Below are 18,506 nucleotides of genomic sequence, written 5' to 3'. Positions count from 1 at the left end.
ATCCCTACACACTTCCCTCTGCAGACTCAGGAAGTGGACATGGACCCTCTTCTTCAGTGCCCTGGCCAATTCAGGCTGGACCAAGTGCAGGGCCTGCTGTAGCTCAGGGGGGGACACAGCATGGACAGGCCTCAGAGCACCCACGATGGCACCTGCCCCCGTGGGGGTGGAAGTGCCAGTAGTATCTGCTTCTCTACTGAGGTAGACAGACTGGCCAACCTGCCCTGCACTGCCCAGCCCTCCCCTGCTCTGAGACCTCCCATTCACCAGGTAACTTCTGAGCCTCATCTCCCCCCATGTAGGACACAGAATAGCCTCCCCAAGGGTTGTCATGAACTAGGAGGAAGGAATGTACACACTCAACAAACAGCTGTCATGCCTTCACCTGAGCCCCTCTGCTCCTGGCCCAGACCCCACGGTCCCCAAGCAGGAGTAAACAGGGGGCTGGCTCCATGTTCCTCCACCCCATCTCCCCATAAGGAAATTATTTGGGAAACCCAATCTCCTCTCCAACCAGGGCGCTTCTGGGATGCAAGCTCTATCGGCAGGGTGTGCCTGAACATGGCAGGGTCGGAGACGAGACAGGCTGTGCATCACTTCAGAGCACAGCTTGGCTGTAACATCTGCAACAGAGCACTCACGGTCCCCAGGGCCAGGCCTCAGCACCCCATGAAGCAGGGTGGGAACCAACCTGGGACTAAAGCCAGGCCTCAGCACTTCAAGAGCTCTCCGCCTGTCTCCTTGTTCACAAGGCCACGATAGGGTCTGCGTGGTTGACAGCCTCTCCCAGCACATGCTCACATAGCTGGTCTGTATCTGCAGCTCCATTAACTGTTTTTCCTTCTGAATACTCCCCAGCCACCACACACAGACATAATACTGCCTGCATCGCCCTGGCAGCTCTAGTTCACACCTGCCCACTGAAAATACCACCGCCCCCAACCCCATCACCCACCCTGGCTTCCTAGAAATCCTCAGGAGTTAACAGAAGGGAAGTAGGAATCAAGAAGCCTCCAAAGCTCAGGTCCTACCACCCCCAGAACCACCACACCCTAACTGGAACCAAAGGCCCATCCCTCTCACCTCTGTACAAATTTTTGCTGAGATTCTACAGCTTGGTTTCTTCCTAAAATACTCGAGCACTTCTCTACTTTCTCCTAGCTCTCCCCCCCCTACCCAAACTCCTCATGCCTCAGCCTGGCCCTGAGCTGCCTGCTAAGCAGGTGACCGTGACACTGTGATAAGCAGGCACTCATCTAGGGCCCCAACTCAGCAGAGAATCCCACCCCTGTCAGTCCTATAAGCAAACAGAAGCTGGAAGACCCAGCCTTCACGCTGGGAAGTCAGCTGGAGAGCACAAAGGGAAAGTACAAAAAAGGGAACAGTGCATGTATATATGCATGTCACAGCACCACTTGTGCACTTTAGCATGCAGACACAAGGTCATACATGAATGGTTCCGGAAAGGACTAGCAGATAGCTGCACTGGCTCCTCTGACTCTACAACGTGTACACATTGGGGAAGAAGGAGGCTCATGGCCAGGAAGGCCCCTCTCCCAGGGGTGCAGGCTCATCTGCCTGTCTGATCCCAGGTAGCAGGGCACCAGGAGGTGGACAGGAGGGCTCTGGCCGGCCACAGTCACATGCTGGATGAGGGCAGGCTTCTTTTCTCACGGCTGGGGGTCAGCTCCGCACAGCTGACCTCTGTTGGCCAAGCGAGTGCAGTAGCAGACACAGGCACTGCTGCCCTCAAAGTTTCCTGACTCCTGAGGTTTTAGGTCAGAGTCCTTTCCTACACACCAGAGGCACAAATTGGGGCAGCTAGAACCTTTATTCTGTTGTTAAGGAGCAAGATGTCAGCCTGGCAGTGCCAAGGAGCTGGAGGGCCCAGCACTGCCTGCCCCAGAATTCAGTCTGTCCAGGAATTGCTTCGCGCACCGGAGCCGCGCCTATCCACGCAGCCTGGGAAGCCCGCACTGTGCTCAGTCCCGGAGAAGCCCAGACAACCTCAAGAGGGCTTCGCTGCAGGTCTCAATTTCTTTCCTTTGTGCTTGAAGCTGCGCAGTGGGTTCTGGGCCTTCGTCTTCTATGGGGTCAAAGTCATGGGTTAGTTGGGGGAATGAGACCAACTGATCAACCAACCATCCATCCATCCGTCCACCCAAACCGAGACAGACACAAAGGGGGCCACGTGGACACTTGGCAAGGCCCCTGCAGGCCACAAGCCAATGAGACCAGAAACTGCTGCAGACATTGAGGCAACAAGGGACAGAAAAGTGGGGCCTGTGGGCAGCAGCAGAAGTGTTCCCAGCCCAAATGATTTTGTCTCAGCCACCGGATTTTTCGGGCTCAGTTCTTGGGTACCCTCTCCCCCTCCCTAGGGCAAGGCGCCTACACATCATGACAAAGAAGCAAGGTTGGGGAGGAGTCCTGCAACTGTCCTCAAGGCCCCCAGGTGCCATACCTTGGCCTTCCTACAGGAGGAAGATGGCTTTTTCCGCTTCTTGTGAGGGCGTACGAGGCCACGAAGAGCAGAAGGAACTGGAAGGGATGCTTGGCCTCAGTGGCCTCACCACTGCCACCCCCACCCTGTCCATCCCACAAGCCTTTCTCAGCGCTGCCCACCCCCCACCTTCCCCCTCCCCCTGACTCTGCCCCAAGTTCTCCAATTCTGATCCAACTGAGAGCTTGTGACATATTCGCTACCACATTTGCACAGGGCCAGAAGAATGTAAGCTCGTTAGACTTCTACTGTCTAAATCAGTCTTCTGTAGTATTTAGATTTGCTATACTAAACATGCAGAAAAAAAGAAAAATAAAGATGTATATCTTTAAAGTAAGAAAATGCAGCTGAAAGAAGAAAAGTCCATAGTAGTTTCTTCACCTGTTACTACACCTATTACTATAAATTCACTAGGCCCCCACGCCCTTCCTTCCACTCCCCCACCCCGGCTGCGCCTGACCTTGGCTCTGCCCTCTCCTCACCCACCCCTTGGACTACACTAGGCCAACCAGCCTGGGCCCTCCTTCAAGTGTCAAACGTCCTGCATCCTGACTTTCCACCTTTCCATGGCCTTTCTAAACCTCCTGGCCACACCCTCCAAGCAAGTGACTCCACTCCTACCTGACAGAGCAGCCGGGGTTCCTCAGGCCAAAGCCCCAGCCTCACCTTCTGCCTTCCCCCCTTAACCCCACTCCTTTCCTGGAATCTCAGACCAGGACCCAGGATGGGGTCTCCTTCAGCTCGCTGTCCTTTGGAAACCTGGCCCCTACCACTCTCTTGCTGGCATGATCATGTTCCCATCTCTTCTGGATCCTTCCCTTCCCATTGCTCAGGCCTTTCCTGCCCTGGAACCTCCATCTCCACCCTCCTGCCACCTCCACGGCAGCAACACCACACTCGCTGGCTACCGGTCCAGGAGGCCAGACCCCACAGCCCTGGGAAGGGGGCTGCACGCACTGCCCACAGCATCCCTTGCCACTCTTCTCCTTTACTCCATCCCAGGCATAAAAGTCACACCTGATCATTACCAAAACATCACACACGGATGCCAAAAAGAAGTCATTATCGAGACCTTGCATCAGATGAAAAGAGTAGCCCAGGTTTAATGGCTATGCACATAAAGGTCTGGGCTTGGCCTTGACTGCACCACAGAAAACACTCCGGGGGTCCTGACCTTGCACCTGCCAACCCCTGTACCCCTCGCTCTGTCCTCAGCTCTTCCCTTTGCTACACTGTCTGTTTACACCATACAGCGTCTGTTCCCCCGTCAAACGTTTTTGTTTTTGTTTTAGAGATGGAGTCTCACTGTTGTCCAGGCTGGCCTAAGACTCTTGGGCTCAAGTGATCCTCCTGCCTCAGTGTCCAGAGTAACTGGGACTACAAGCGCACGCCACCGCTGCCTGTCAACTGTCCTTACTGGACACTCCACAGATGCCCCGGCCTGAACGTCAGTGGCTGCTAATCCCATGGGCTCTGATTCCCACCATGACCCTCCCTCACACTGTCCACTCCCACCAGTCCATGGATAGGTATTTGGTCAGTCACTGGTTCATTCTTTCATTCGGCCAAGCCGTTGAGATCACCTGGCCTTAAATCCAGGATCTGCTGCCAATTCTGCACTACCTCAGTTTCCTCATCTCCACAACGGAGACAGCAACAGCTACCCCATGGGATGGGGTGAACGAGTTTTATAAGCGTGAGCCTGAACACGGGTGCACTTGTTTGTGGACATGCATGCTGCCTGGGTCTCCAGCGTCCTGCTCCACCCAAGCATCCCCACCACTGAGCACAGGGGTTGACATGCAGCAGCCGAGGAACCAATGCCATTTCCCCCAGCCCACTGGCTCCTCACGCCCCTCGGCCACACTCACCCAGGTAGTCAGGGACGTGGCCCAGGTGGGGCTTCACCACCGCAGGATGCAAGGGTAGGTCATGCCGCAGCAGCTGGAGGTCCCTGGGGTTGTCTTCAAAGTACGTCTGACAGGGGGAGAGTGAGCGCCGCAGTCAGCACATTTTTTTTTTGTAACTTCACAGGTTGAGTTTTTGGAAGGATACCATAGTCACGTATTTTAAAATTTAAAAGACATGAGCAATCACACAGTGAAGTTTTTGTACCGCCTGTGTCTCCATCATGCCACCTGCCCAGAGACAGCTGGCTACTCATGCTAGTTTCCTGCACTCCCCCGAGTCCCGTGCACTCCCACAAGAACATTTACACGTTTACACGCTTCCTCCTCTGTCCCACAGACAGCAGCACCTGCACCCCTTTCCGCCTGGCATCGTCTTACAGAGTGTTCGGTATGGACACACAAACAGCCTCCTCGTTCCTTCCCATGTCTGTAACCTTAGGCTCTGGACGCACCTTAATTCACCTAGCAAGCCCCTTCTGCTTTCACCGTTTGGTTCCGTAATAATGCTGCGATGAATGCGAACACGTGTGTCACCGTGCACATTCACAAGTATGCCTGGGGTTAAGTTCCAGAAGTAAAATTTCTAAACCAAGGGACACTGACAGTACCCACCCTAAGGTTGTGCCAGTTTACCTCCCAGCCGAGTTGGTCAATGGTTCTGGGCCGTTTCCTCCCTCTCTCTCCCAAAGGCCAGCATGCTGCCTGCTTCTCTGCTTCTCACCACTCAGCTCTGCTGGTCTCCAAGGGCAGCTGCCTAGGCTGTGCCCCACCCTCAACTCACCTTGAGCTTCTCAGAGTGCAGGAGCTCCTCCTTGATCTCCTTCAATCTCGCCTCCCGAATGGCCTGTTTAGTCACCGAGCGCATGGCATCCTAGGGGTGGATGCTGAAGGTCAAGACAGGGAGGCTGTCCCAAATCCTCCCTCATGCCTGGATGCTCAGCAATGGGGTGCAACCCTTGGGTCACAGCCCTCTACCCCCACTACTCCCCTCCGCGCCGCGGCCAGCTTACCCTGCAGCGATAGCGGAAGCCCTCAATCTCCTCCATCCGGAACTGGTAGGGGAGCAGGACGGGGGCCCCATTCTCTGTGGAGAAGGCAACAGTGGGGGTCCCATAGGCTGAGGGCTTAGGACAAGGTATTCACAATAGGCCTCCTGCACCTCCTCCCAGGATGAGGCGGCAGGGGACCCACTGCCTCCCTGGGATGCCAAACAGCTTATCTGCAGCAGGGTCTCATGGACAGTGGCAACCCATTGGTCCCCATGAGTGGATAAGGGTGGCCCATGTGGCCCTGTGTTTTGACAGGGGTCACCTGTGCACCCCTGAGCCCCAGGACCTGCCACCCACTCTCTCCTCCTCTCCCAAGGCTGCTCTGGTCCCAAGAACATCCCATGATGACAGCCATGGACGGAGCTGAAAAGCAGGCAGCACCTTGAGACTAAGTGCTATCATGAGGTGTGTCAGAGCATCGTGTTGGGTCACCCAATGCTCATGAGGCAGAAAGAACTTCAGTTTGCTCATTTGTCAAGGGGGACAGTGAGTGTCTGCCACACAGGGCATGATGAGGATGGACAGTGGAAGCTGTTTATCATACTACATAGTTACTTCTGCCATCACTATTGTGGGGTTTTTAAGGCATCATGGGAAAAGCCTGGCCCTGGCCCAAGCCCACAGGAGCTGGGTTCTCACCTCCACTGAGAAGCTCCTCAATCTTGTCCAAGTGGGACTGCTCCGTAGGCAACACGAAAGTCAAGACTATGCCTGGGTTGTTAGCGCGTGCCGTCCTGCAAGTGGAGAGATGGCAGGCTGCACCTCCGGCCTATAGGTTCTGTCCGTTACACCCCAAGTTCTCCAGCAGGCCCACAGCCCAGGTGCCTGGCCCATCACTCCTAACCCTCCTACCTGCCAGCTCGATGGATGTAGGCCTCAGGGGTGGGGGGAAGATCAAAGTTGAGTACAGCAGACACATGGTGGAAGTCTATACCCCGCGCCACACCTGCTTCCGGATCAGAGGCCCTACAGAGATGACCCAATGTTAGCCAGACCTTTCCTCCCCTCTGGGCAGGCTTTCTCAAGCTTAATGAGTAAAATTTCCTCTAAATAAAGACTAAAGACCACAAGACCCCAATCTACAGAAGACTCTTCAATGTCAGAACTGCTCCAGGAGTTGGGGTATCATAGGACAGCCTGGAGCTTTGACATGTGGCCAAACCCTTGCCTCAGTTCCAGGGCAACAGCAGAACTCACTGCCCTATGGGGTGATCTGAGAACAACCCTGAGCCAGTCAACCCTTCAGGTGATCAGAGACTGGGGGGCTTCCTCTTTCTCCTCAGAAATATGTTCCCTGCAAGTCACAGCCACACACCCAATGCAGGCTGGGCCATCTCCCCTGCAGGACGGTAAGTACCAACAACCCAGGCGTAATCTTGCCCTCTGTGCTGCACATGAAGTGTGCAACCTTCACTCCCCTTCTTTACATCCAGGCAGCTGAGCAAGGGCCTGTGGGGCTCTCTGGGCTACACTACCAGCCAGGCCTAGACTGTCTGGCTCTTGCTCTATGCACTCTACTTTCAGTCTTCCAAAAAGCTGAAAACCAGGCCATTTTGAGGAGAGAGAAATGTGGACTCACTTGTCCCCTTTGGGCCCTCGGCCCCAACGCTTGCCCTTGACGGGAGGCCCCAGGACTTCAGCATCAGTTGCTATAACAGAGTCATAGAAGCCTTGGTTGAACTGCGAAATGATGTGGCACCTGCAGTCCAAGAGTGAGAAGGTCAAGCTTACAGAGCTGGAAGCCCTTCCCTCATCCCTAGCATCACAGTAACCATCACCCTTTCCTACTTTTTCTTCTTCTTAATTTCTTTCCCTCCTTAACCTTTGTGCCTCATCTTCCTCAGCTGAAAATCAAGTAACAGAAAGGATTTCAGAGCTGTAAGGAATAAGTTAGTATGGGTCAAGTACAGAGCCTGGCCCCTACCAAGTGCTTAAGAAGTAGGGCCGGGCATGGTGGCTCACGCCTGTAATCCTAGCACTCTGGGAGGCCGAGGTGGGAGGATTGCTCAAGGTCAGGAGTTCGAGACCAGCCTGAGCAAGAGCGAGACCCCGTCTCTACTAAAAATACAAAGAAATTAGCTGGACAACTAAAAATATATAGAAAAAATTAGCCGGGCATCGTGGCACATGCCTGTAGTCCCAGCTACTTGGGAGGCTGAGGCAGAGGTTTGCTTGAGCCCGGGAGTTTGAAGTTGCTGTGAGCTAGGCTGACGCCACAGCACTCTAGCCCAGGCAACAGAGCGAGACTCTGTCTCAAAAAAAAAAAAGGAAACAGGAATATCTACTGCGTCCCTTTTCAATCCCTATCTTCCACTTATCTAAACCAAGATGTCAGCTGCGGCAAACCTGGAGCGCAGTGGGAGTTCTCCATTGAGCACACAGGTGGGGATGCTGAACTGTTCCAAGAATAGCCGTAGACGGTAACTCCGCTCCAGAGTGTTGACAAACAGCAGGGACTTGCCCCGAATCAATGACAGTTTGAGCAGCGCATACAGCAACAGGAATTTGTCTTCCTCGGTCTCACAGACCACCTGAAACTGCTGTAACTGGTCTGGCCCAGGCAGCTGGGACTCCTGCAACTTGAGGGTAACCTGGAAAGAGGACAGGCTTCTGGTTAGGAAAACAAGAGAACACAGAGGTGCTGCAACCACTTCCTTGCCAACCAAAGCACCAACATTTTAGTGCAGGGCAAAGTTGCATTTAAGGATTCTTGGCACCCTAAGTCCCCTCCAGTTTTGTAACCTGAAAACTCTATACATAAAGCATTTGGGGCACAGAACAAATGAAACAACATCGATAAACTACTACATTGCGTAGAGAAAGCCTATGGTAACAGGCCTTCTGAAAGGTAAAATTTAATTAAAGTGAGAACCTTTGCCTTAGAATTTTGGCTCGGCCACTCAAAACAGCTCCTTGTGGGGGGTGGAGGGGGTTCCTGCTCAGGCTTTTAGGCAACCACGGTTTGAACTGGGAGATAACCCCTGGGTCCACCTGGAAATATGCAGTGATTTTATATCACTGGCTTTTAGTGCCTCAGTACCAGGGATAAGACACCCAGTGGCAACTGTCCCAGCCAAAACAACAAAGGCTCCTCTGAGAAGGAGTATCAAGTCCTTAGAGTATCCCCATACCCACAGCTCTAGTCACTCCCATGGTGCTCCTTACTGGGTTATGTAGTACCAGCTCCTTCAGTGCTTGCACATCCTCGTTAAAAGTAGCTGACATGAGAAAAGCCTGGTAAATCCGGGGCAAGTGACTGCAACAAAACAAAGACTGATAAGACTTCAGGTCCAAGGGCCTCTAATTGTGGCAGCTAAACTTCCAGCCACTCTGCCCTAGGCCCAACTCTCTACTCACAAACATTTCCACTAGGAATGATCCCCACATTTTTTTGTTTGTTTGTTTGTTTGTTTACCAGAGAAGACTTTTGAATTCTTCCTCAAAGCCAAAGGAAAAAAGAAGATCTGCTTCATCCACCACCAGCAGCTCCAGAGAGTCACGCAGTTTCAAGTTATCTTGTTGCAAATGGCTTAATATGCGGGATGGCGTCCCCACCACCACATCTGGCTTCTCCATCAGCACAGCTCTGCAGGCGGGCAAGACATCAGTATCAGGAAGAATGTAGCAGCTGGGACCTCAACTGCTCTCTCTTGCTGCACACAAACCCAACCCTACCTCTCTGTGTAGCTTCATTTACCTACAGCCCTGTTGCTTTCACTCACCTCTGAGAGGCTGAGTCTTCAGCAGCTGAGACATTGGCCACCCGGACATCTCGAGCACAATAGGTAGCCAGCTGCTGAATCATGGACTGGGCCTGCCGTGCCAGCTCCTTGGTAGGAACAAGGACAAGGCCTCTCACAGCCTGTTCTACCACAGGACCTATCTGTAAAAACATGAATTAAAAACTTTAGCTAGCAGTGTACGTCATTGTGTCCATCAGATGCTTTTTTCTACCTCTTCCAGGCAATCTGACCCATCCACTGCAATACACCTCAGCTGTGTTCTGATCAACCCCTCACTCTGCCTACTTTAGAATGTAGGGTGGAGAGTTCTTTCTCCAGGCACACACTCTCAAAGAGAATATCTTATTGCATGTATATGAAGTCACTTAAAATGTAGGAGTCATGGAGCTGAACTCTCATACTAATTCTACAAACAGGAAGAGATGTGCCTCCTTTTTATACTAAAAACAAAGTGATTTGTTGACTATTACACAAAGGCTGATGGTAGCAGGGCCTGGACTAGGATGCAGGTAACCTGAACTCCAGCCCAGAGCGTTTGTCACAACAGCACCAGGTTCTCTCAGACCAGCCTACACAGGTATAATGCCAAGAGAAAACCTGTGCCAGGGGGCATCTCCCTTCTCAGCCGTTTAGAGCCCGTCTCTTTCCTCCCCTCGACCTTCCCACTACCGACCGCCTTTCTGTGTAGCAGCAGCTGTAGCATCGGAATAGCATAAGCGGCCGTCTTCCCGGAGCCCGTGCGGGCCCGAGCCAGGAGGTCCTTCCCCTCCAGGGCCAGCGGAATGGCCTTTTCCTGGATCAGCGTAGGTCGCGACCATCCCAGGTCAGTAACAGCCTAGGAGAGAGGAGGAGCGCGGTTCATAAGGCGCAGAAGGTGGCAGCGCGTCCCGCGGAGCCGGTAAGCCGGCTGTCCAACCCGCCCCTAACCTGCAGGAGCCGGGGGTCAAGGCCCATGTGTTCAAATCCCAGCGCTTCTAGGTCCGCCATGCTGCTGCTCCGCAGTGACAGCGCGCACGCGCGACAGGAAGAACGCGTACGGCACGGGGGCGGGTCAAAGTAACAGCCAATCAGCTTCGGAGGAGCCCTCACTTCCCGGAAATGCTGGCGCCTAGTTCCCCAGTGTTCCGGCGGGGTTCAGCGGCTGTGCTACGCCCAGGACCGGGTCTAGGTGGACGTCGCGAGGCTCGGGGTCGAGTCGGAACCTTAGGCAGCAGAGCCCCCTACCGGTTCCTCTAGCGTTCCGCGACGCAGCTGACGCGCCTGGTTCTCAGGACTCGCAGGAGGACCCTCGGTCGGCGCCGAAAGGGTTGGCAAGGACCGTCACCCCTGGATGAAAGTTAGGGGTCCGGCGAACGGGGCGGGGCTGGCCGTGAGAGAGCAAGTGATGCGGGGTGCACCAGCGTATTGTGGAGCCTCGGAGAGAGGCTGGGCCGAGGGGGTCCGGTTGGAAGAATGAGCAGAACAAAGCTTGCCACCAACTGCCTGAAATAGAAGGATGGTTGGTGTGGGGTTCTCAAACCTGGCTGACCGGTTACAGTTCTGTGGGTCCCAAGTCTGACAGGGGCCTCACAGGGCTAAAATTAAGGTGTAGTTCCAGTGTGAGACTTCTGACCTACAGAACTTTTCAGATAATAAACTTGTGTTGTTTTAAGCCACTACATTGTTGTAATTTTTAAAGCAGCAATGGGAAACTGATACAGGTGGGAATCCTTATCACAAGTCTTTAAAAGTAGAAGAGGGGCTGGGGAGGAGAACACGGCTGAGGCCGAACCGCCTTTGTTGTTGCTCGGCGCTCCAGGCTCTGGAAAAACAGCGCTGCTGTTCGCGGCGGCCCTGGAGGCGGCGCCCCGTCCTCTTCCTGACCCGGAGGCTTCTTCAAAGCCTGCCCTGCGGGACTGGAGCGACGCTGGACCCAATGCGGCTCCAGAAGATCCTCTTCCAGTACCCACCCTCAACCGGAGAGCTTTTCTGGCTCCTGTGCTCTGCCTATGAGACCCCAGGCCCAGCCTCCTCCCTTCTGCTTCTAGACGGCCTGGAGGAATACCTCCTACCTGGTCGCCCTGCTTCTGGACACAGCTGCCTACTTCAGCCACCGGCTTGGGCCTGGCAGGGACTGTGGGCTCAGGGTGGCCCTCCAGACCCAGGAGGAGGCTGACAGTGGGGATGCCCTGCATCTGGCACTGCTACAGCGGTATTTTCCAGCCCAGTGCTGGCTGCAGCAGGATCCATCAGGTCCAGGGGAGCACCGCCTCAGAGTCTGCCTGGAGCCAGGCGGGCTGGGCCCCAGGACAGAGTGGTGGGTGACTTTTCGACCAGATGGAGAGATGACAATCACCCCGTGGCACACCCAGGCTGGTGACCCCAGCTTAGACAAGGGTTCAAGCTCTGGAGGCCACTCCTAAGCTTTGGTGTGTGACACTCTTTCCATGCCTTAAGTTTCCCATGGCTGGAATACTTATCTCAGGGACATGCACAGATTCAAAGACCGAAAGAATGTAAAGTGCTTTCCCTTTAAGAAACAGTGTTATCATGTACATATAATACCCAATGAACAAAATGTTTAGTTTTGCTATTTTAAACTTTATAAAAAGAGTTTCATGATTTAAAAAAAAAGTGGAAGAGGGAAGCTGAAGAGAACGTCGGAGTTGGTGCCAAGTGATGACTCAACCACGGTTACTGGGGTTGACGATGGGGGAAAGGGGACAGACCCTTGTGACTACATTAGGCCCACCCAAATGACCCAAGATAATCTCACCATCTCCGCCCCCTTTTTTTTTTTTTTTTTGATACAGGGTCTTACTGTTGCCCAGACTGCCAGGCTGAGTGTAGTGGCATGATCAAGCTCACTACAGCCTCGAACTAGGCTGAAGGGTTCCCTCTACCTCAGCCGCCTGAGTAGCTAAAACTACAGCCACACCCAGCAGATTTTTTACATTTTTTTTTGTAGAGACAGGGTCCAGCTGTATTGACCAGGCTGGTCTCAAACTCCTGGCCTCAAGTGGTCCTCCTGCCTCTGCCTCCCAAAGTCCTGGGATTACAGGCGTGAGCTACCACACCTGGCCAATCTCCATATTTTAAAGTCATTTGATTAGCACCCTTAATTCTCCTTTGCCATCCTAGGTAACATATTCACAGGTTTCAAGGATAAGGGTAAGGACATCTTTGGGGAGTCATTATTCTGCCTACCATACCACCCAAACCCAAACCTACTGAGACTGGACCTGAGTTGCCTAGGTATCTGTTGACAAGCTAATGGTGTGATTCTGTGCATCCTGTCTGAGGTGTACAGCCCACCATCTGAATACCAGAGGCTATCCTCTGGCTGTTGAAAACAGAAAGTCAGGCTGGGATCAAATGATGAAGATGGGCACTGCTAGTCCCAGTGAAAACTAGGGAACGGGGCTGGGATGATACAGGATGTTAAGAATGCATGCCCCCTTCCCTGCAACTTTTTTTTTTTTTCCTTTTTCTTTTTTTGTGGTAAAGAGGGAGAAGGCTGTTCGGTAAGGATGTTGTAGAGTCTAAGAAAGCAGGAACTTCAAAATGGAATCAAGGGTAGTATGAGCAGAGGAGGAGAATCACCAATATTCTTTAAGTATAGCCTAACTGCTGTTTCTAAAAAAAACAAACAAAAAAAAAATCTTTTTAGGCCATAATGTATCTGTGACTGACACACTAGTATGAAAATCCTAATTCTCCCCAGAGCCACGAGCTGTTAGCCCATCCTCCAGCCATCCCAATCCCACCTGCCTCCCACCTGTAAAAGTATAATGCACACCCACCTTTGTCCTCACTCCACTCTTTTTCCTATCAGAAATAAGAGAAACCTACCAACATAGTTGAGATATTCTCAATTGTTTGTACTGCCAGACAAACCTGTAGAAGCCTGGCCCAGCCCTTATCTGTGCCTTCCTGTCCTCTAACAGCCTATGCTCCACTGTCTGCTTTGCTGGCTAGATTTCTATTATATTAATAGTAACAGCCATAGAGCAGAAATGTGTCCCTTCCTGACATGTCATACACTCCTCAAGGGCTTCAGGCCAGCGGTTCACGCAGCTAACTAGTTCAAAGGATATCTGATTTTCCCTATGTTAATTCTAACATGAAGAAAATTGTAAATTATCTTAAATATTTGAAGAATTTTGGCATTTCACCTTAATGGACTATTACAAGGCTACCCAAAATTAGAAATATAAGGAATATATAGAATTTTTAAAATATAAAAATATTAAAGGAAAAAGCCTATAGAACTAAATTGCATATATTTTTAAGAGTATAAATAAGCACATATATATGGAATAGTATAGGACATAAAAATAACAATAATTTAGTTCTGTAGGTCAGGTAAATTTAATAAATATTTCAAATAAATATGTGATAAAACTATGAAATGTCAAGAATGGGCAACTAATAGTATTAAGTTTTATGCAGGAGAAGAGTACGAGGGAAGTGTACTAAGATTTGTACAAATTTGTGATTCGGAGGGCTAAGAAAATTAAGGTACTTAATTTCTTCTGATGATTCCTTGTTCATGCATTGTCTACTTGGTTAAACTTTGTGAATGGTCCGGCAACCACTCGTCCATTCCCAAACCCCCTAGAGACTGGCCTGGCTAGGCCAAGCCTTAGTACCACGCAGTCACATTAAAGTCTGCTCCAGGTCATCAGCAGAGGCCATCCAAGCCAGGAACCTTTCCTCTTTCCCTTTGTGCCTCCCCTCAACCTCTTATTTCATCTCAAACACAGCTACTACAACATGTTTTTATTTCACTGGAAAATTCTGTATAAAGAACCAAATCTGGTTCTCTTGAAGAAAACATTTATCACAGCTTAAATAAAAGTTAAGGGAAGAGAGAAGAGTACACTGCCCTGTGCTAGCTCTGTTACTACCTTACCTCTGACTCTGAGGCCCTATGGGATGGAAATCACAGGTGTCCAAGGGAACTCTGCTTGGCCCTCTGATACAGCCTTGAGAACAGCTGTAACATTGCTTTCTGGCCCAGAGGGCTGAAATCCTGAGAGCTGCCATGATAGTTACCAAAAATGTGTGAATAAACAGAATGCAGGACTGCATTGGTGTTTTCAGCTAGTTAAAGGCAGTAATACTTCAACTAGGAAGGAAAATATATAATTTATCAAAAAATAGTTCTAATATATAGAAAAACATCTCAATCCTCTGGGGCCAAGACCTGCCCCTTATTTACATTCAAAAAGCCAATGAATGAACCCAGGACTGACCAGCGGGCAGTAAGGCAGGGCCTCCTCCATGGGGCATGCTAGTCACCTACTGCTTGAGCAGATGTAGAGAGAGCAGAAGGTAAGGACAGATTTTTCATTTGCTCATTTTGTGATAGGACAGAGGGGAATCACTGGAGACAAAAGAAGCCAGACTTAGTCCTGGGTTAGTTGCGGCCCCTCACGAGTCCTAAGAAAGATTTTGAAAGCTTGGATCAATGTCCTGTTTCCTTGAGAACCAGAGTTAACAAGTGGCTGATCTGAATGGTTTGTTGCCATGGAACCAACGTGACTTATATTCTTTTTCATTTTTTCCCTCAAAATCCAGGTGGATAAGGGATTGGGTGGGGAAAGTACCAAATAAATGAGGTGAAAAGGAAGAGTCATATGGAGAGGGCACTACACCAGCTTCTTGGCCTCAAAGAAGCTCTTGAGGTGACGCGTCTGCCAGATGCCAGTGAGGATGAGGATGACGGTCTGAGCAATGGACCACCACAGGACCCTCTGGTTGGTGCTCTCGCTGGTCAGTCGGAAGCGTTCTTCACGATACTGCGTGGGGCAACACAGGGTTAAATAAGCAGGAGAAACAGTCCCAGGCTGTTGTAAGGACCCTCTCTGTATGTAACTACTCAACTCCAGAACCAAACACCTTTTGGAATACTGCCAGTGATTCCATTAGGGGTGCTATGGTTTTCCCACTGAGACTGCCCCAAAGAAGGGACAGTGCTGTGCCCCAAGCATCTCTGTTAGGACTGAAATCATGCTCCTACCATTTACAACAAGATCCCAGGAAAAACAGGTGGACAATGGCTCTTACCAGATTGTGAACTGCCCTCTCTTTATTTTATAGAGCTTAAAAATGACTATCTAAAGCAAAATGTTATATATCATACAATGGAATATTATTCAGCCTTAAAAAGGAAGGACATTCTGATACATGCTGCAGTATGGATGAACCTTGAGGACACTATACTGAATGGAATAAGCCAGGTACAAATGGGCAAATACTATATGATTCTACTTATATGAGGTAGTTACAGCAGTCAGGATCATAGAGACAGAAAGTAGAATGGTGCATGTCAGGGGCTGGGAAGGAGGGAATGCGGAGTTATTATTTAATAAGTACAGATTTTCATTTTGGGAAGGTTGGATATGGACGGTGGTGATGGTGGCACATCATAAATGTATGTAATACCAATGAACTATACACTTAGAAACAGGTGAAATAGCAAGTTTTATGTTATGTGTATTTTACCACAATAAAAAATTTGAAAAAACCCTAGACCGATACCTTCCATTCCACTTTCTGTAGAGCTGATCTCCCAACCAGGGAAGGCCCCAAGCAGAAAACTGATGAGTAGGTATAGTGGATATACTACTAGACCCAAGGTCAACTGCCCTTTCCAAGTACAATGAGATATGCCCTTACCCTTTGGTAATCTTGCTCCTTCTGAATCTGTTCTACTTGATCAAGCAACTGGCGGGCACGGAGCTGCAGCTCAGTCAGCTTATCCTTAGCAGCAATCTCAGGGTAGTTGTTGGTGTGCTCCCCAACCTGAATGTCCAGGTGCACACGCTACAAGTAAACAAAAAGTGTCTGAGTGGTGGGCCCTCCAATCACCTGTTCCAGGCTATGGAACTCTGTCCCTGGCTGTGGGGCAAAGGGCAACATCTGTCTTCTCAATTCTGATTGTGCTACAAAATAGCACAAATGATAACAAATTAAAATTTAGAAACAAGCGAGAGATTCCAAGCGGGGGCCAAAGAGAAAATACCCTTACCAGTTTGCCACCAGCAAAGAGAGCGATCTTGGTAGAGTTGGAGTGCAGGCAGATCTGATGGTCACCAGGCGTGTGGGAGGTAAACGTGAAGCGGCCCTCAGAGCCGTACTGCCGGGACAGCACCACCTGCAAGGGAAGGCCCCCCTTCCTTTACTACAAAGCTCCTGTCGCTCAGGGCCTCAACTCAGGACCCAGGTAGTGCTTTACACTTTCCCGGGCTCCACTTAACGGCTCCATGCCGGTTAGAGCACTGCTAGCAGCGGTCCTACCTTGCTGTCAGGGTCCTTCACTTCCACATGCATGCCCAAGCCAGGGGTTGAGGGCAGAAAGACCTCCTTCTGCTTATCCCACATCTGGGTGCGATACTTGCCTGCGGGGCAGACACACTGTCACGACTCAGCCCCGGCGGGCCGCCTCTCCGCCCGGCCCCCTCCAATGTGCGGCCCGGGGCGCTGGGCAGGGGGCCTTGCGTACTCAGGGAACCCTCAGGCCAGATCGAGGTGAGGAGACCCGGCCGGGCTCGGGAGAAGGGGGCGCCGCCAAGGGCCAGGCGGTGACAAAGGGCCTCCCCACCCTCAGCCCGCCTGACCGATGACCATGGTTTCGTCGGGGATTTCCTCGATGAAGCAGCGCTTCTCGGTCTCGCCGATGTGAAAGTAGAGCCCCTGGGCGCCCGCGGTGCACAGCGCGAGGAGCAGCAGCGCCGGCCACCCCATCACAGGCAACTGCCTGGCTCCGACACCTGCCATCGCGCCTCACCTCAACGCGCCTGCGCACCGCTCTGCGCCTGCGCGCCATCCCAAGGACGCCGCGCAGTAGCGGGGAGAGGGTGTCTGTGCAGTAATACCGCCCTCTGTCCTCATCGCGTACATCACTGCGCACCGCCCCCCGCCCCGCGCACTGGTCTGCGCCTGCACGCTGCCCCAGCGGCGATACTCGACAAGAGGGAAGGCGCCTGCGCAGTGACGACTGCCCTCCAGTTCCGTGCCCTCCAGTTCCGTGCACTCCGCACACCGCCGCGCACTGTGCACCTCCTCCACTGCAACTCTCAGCGCCTGCGCTCCGCACCAGCTATGCTGCACAGCTGGGAAAGGCGCCCGCGCCTTGGCGCCTGTCCTGCGCCCTCTCACTGGTTTGGGTCTCAGAGCGCCACGGAGACGTCAGAGAGAACCCGGCAAGGTTTGTTGGCTCCGATGGCCTAAAGCGTGCCTGAGGTTTTCGCAGCGCGGAGTTTCGAGTGCTTTCCATGCTGAAAACTTAGAAAAAGTCCTGTGCTGTTTTTTTACCTTGCCTGTCCGTCTGACCCATGAGAACTGAGACCAACACTCCACGACATCTGGAGAGCCTGCCTCCTCGGAGCCTCCCCGAGTGGGGATTTCTTTCTTGAGTGGGGACCAAAAGCCCAGTGCTGCCAGAGGTTTCGGAACTTTCTGTGTGAAACTGGAAGTTTGGGTTTTGACATGAAATCTCACGATTTTTAAATGTTAGCATTTAACTCAGCTTCTGTCTGATGGAACAGGCAACGATGCCACATTCAGCAGTCAAATGGACGGTTTGTGGTATCTGTCCAAATCCAGTAGAGAACACTCTGCAGGTTTAAGTTATTTGACTTCTCTGTTTATTGTTGCCCACTGCCTTCTCCACAGCTTCTCTGCCGCATTCTACCTCTCACTTTTTGAAAAAACTGGTGCAAGCCGGCAGTGAAAATCTAGGCTAATAAAACTGAGGAAAAGAGGAGGAGGAAAACGTGGAATGAATAGGCTCATGGGGCTTGTTTACATCCTCTAGTTACTCTTTTCGTGTGCACAGGAAGGTGAAAAACAAGCTAGAAAGTTCCTTAATGGGCATGGAATTAGAGCAAAGGAAAGTTGAAACTTTGTTTTTAATTTTTTATAGAGACAATTAAAAAACACATAAAAGAGACAATAATTACCATGAACTTTCAAAAAAGGACTTGAGCATCTGCGGACTTTGGTATCTGTGGGGGTCCAGGAACCAACCACTGTGGAAACTGAGGGACAACTGTGCTCATCATCCAGCTTCAACAACAATCAACTTTCTGTCTTTCTCATTTCATCTATCCCTTTCTACATTTTTCTTCCTGTATGTTAAAGCAAGTCCTGGACATCATGTCATCTCACATATGAATACTTAAGTGTGTGTCTGTAACAGATAAGAACTTTAAAAAATACTGTCACACTCATGAAAACTAAAAATAATTGTTTAACATCATGTAATACTTATGTGTTCAATTTCCACCATTGCCTCAAAAAATTTTTTTACATT

The 18,506-nt window shown here is 51.2% G+C and overlaps 2 protein-coding genes and 1 pseudogene across 3 annotated transcripts; 1 reads left to right on the top strand and 2 right to left on the bottom strand.

Annotated features, from left to right (window-relative positions):
- Positions 1-1,812: 1,812 nt before the first annotated feature.
- On the bottom strand, positions 1,813-10,295 carry DDX56 (DEAD (Asp-Glu-Ala-Asp) box helicase 56). Its single transcript, XM_012646954.1, has 14 exons — positions 10,133-10,295; positions 9,879-10,040; positions 9,185-9,345; positions 8,878-9,048; positions 8,628-8,718; positions 7,809-8,053; positions 7,042-7,161; positions 6,315-6,428; positions 6,102-6,196; positions 5,424-5,497; positions 5,195-5,284; positions 4,375-4,480; positions 2,465-2,541; positions 1,813-2,086 (listed from the first exon to the last, which is right to left on the bottom strand). The coding sequence occupies exons 1-14, from the start codon at positions 10,190-10,192 to the stop codon at positions 2,009-2,011; spliced, it is 1,644 nt and encodes a 547-aa protein (XP_012502408.1). The 5' UTR covers positions 10,193-10,295; the 3' UTR covers positions 1,813-2,008.
- On the top strand, positions 10,191-11,607 carry LOC105812460 (annotated as a pseudogene).
- A 2,918-nt stretch (positions 11,608-14,525) lies between these two features.
- On the bottom strand, positions 14,526-17,048 carry TMED4 (transmembrane emp24 protein transport domain containing 4). 2 transcript variants are annotated; one of them, XM_012646966.1, is made up of 5 exons: positions 16,810-17,048; positions 16,490-16,590; positions 16,221-16,346; positions 15,869-16,015; positions 14,526-14,988 (listed from the first exon to the last, which is right to left on the bottom strand). In XM_012646966.1, the coding sequence occupies exons 1-5, from the start codon at positions 16,967-16,969 to the stop codon at positions 14,839-14,841; spliced, it is 684 nt and encodes a 227-aa protein (XP_012502420.1). In that variant the 5' UTR covers positions 16,970-17,048; the 3' UTR covers positions 14,526-14,838. The 2 variants fall into 2 exon arrangements, with proteins under 2 accessions (XP_012502420.1, XP_012502421.1); XM_012646967.1 differs by having other exon boundaries at positions 16,980-17,003.
- Between the last annotated feature and the right edge of the window lie 1,458 nt (positions 17,049-18,506).

Source organism: Propithecus coquereli, unplaced genomic scaffold (genome assembly GCF_000956105.1).
Source record: "Propithecus coquereli isolate 6110/MARCELLA unplaced genomic scaffold, Pcoq_1.0 Scaffold252, whole genome shotgun sequence".
Taxonomy (NCBI): Eukaryota; Metazoa; Chordata; class Mammalia; order Primates; family Indriidae; genus Propithecus; species Propithecus coquereli.
Note: the sequence above shows the minus strand (reverse complement) of the source record. Positions and strands in the feature narration are given on the sequence as shown.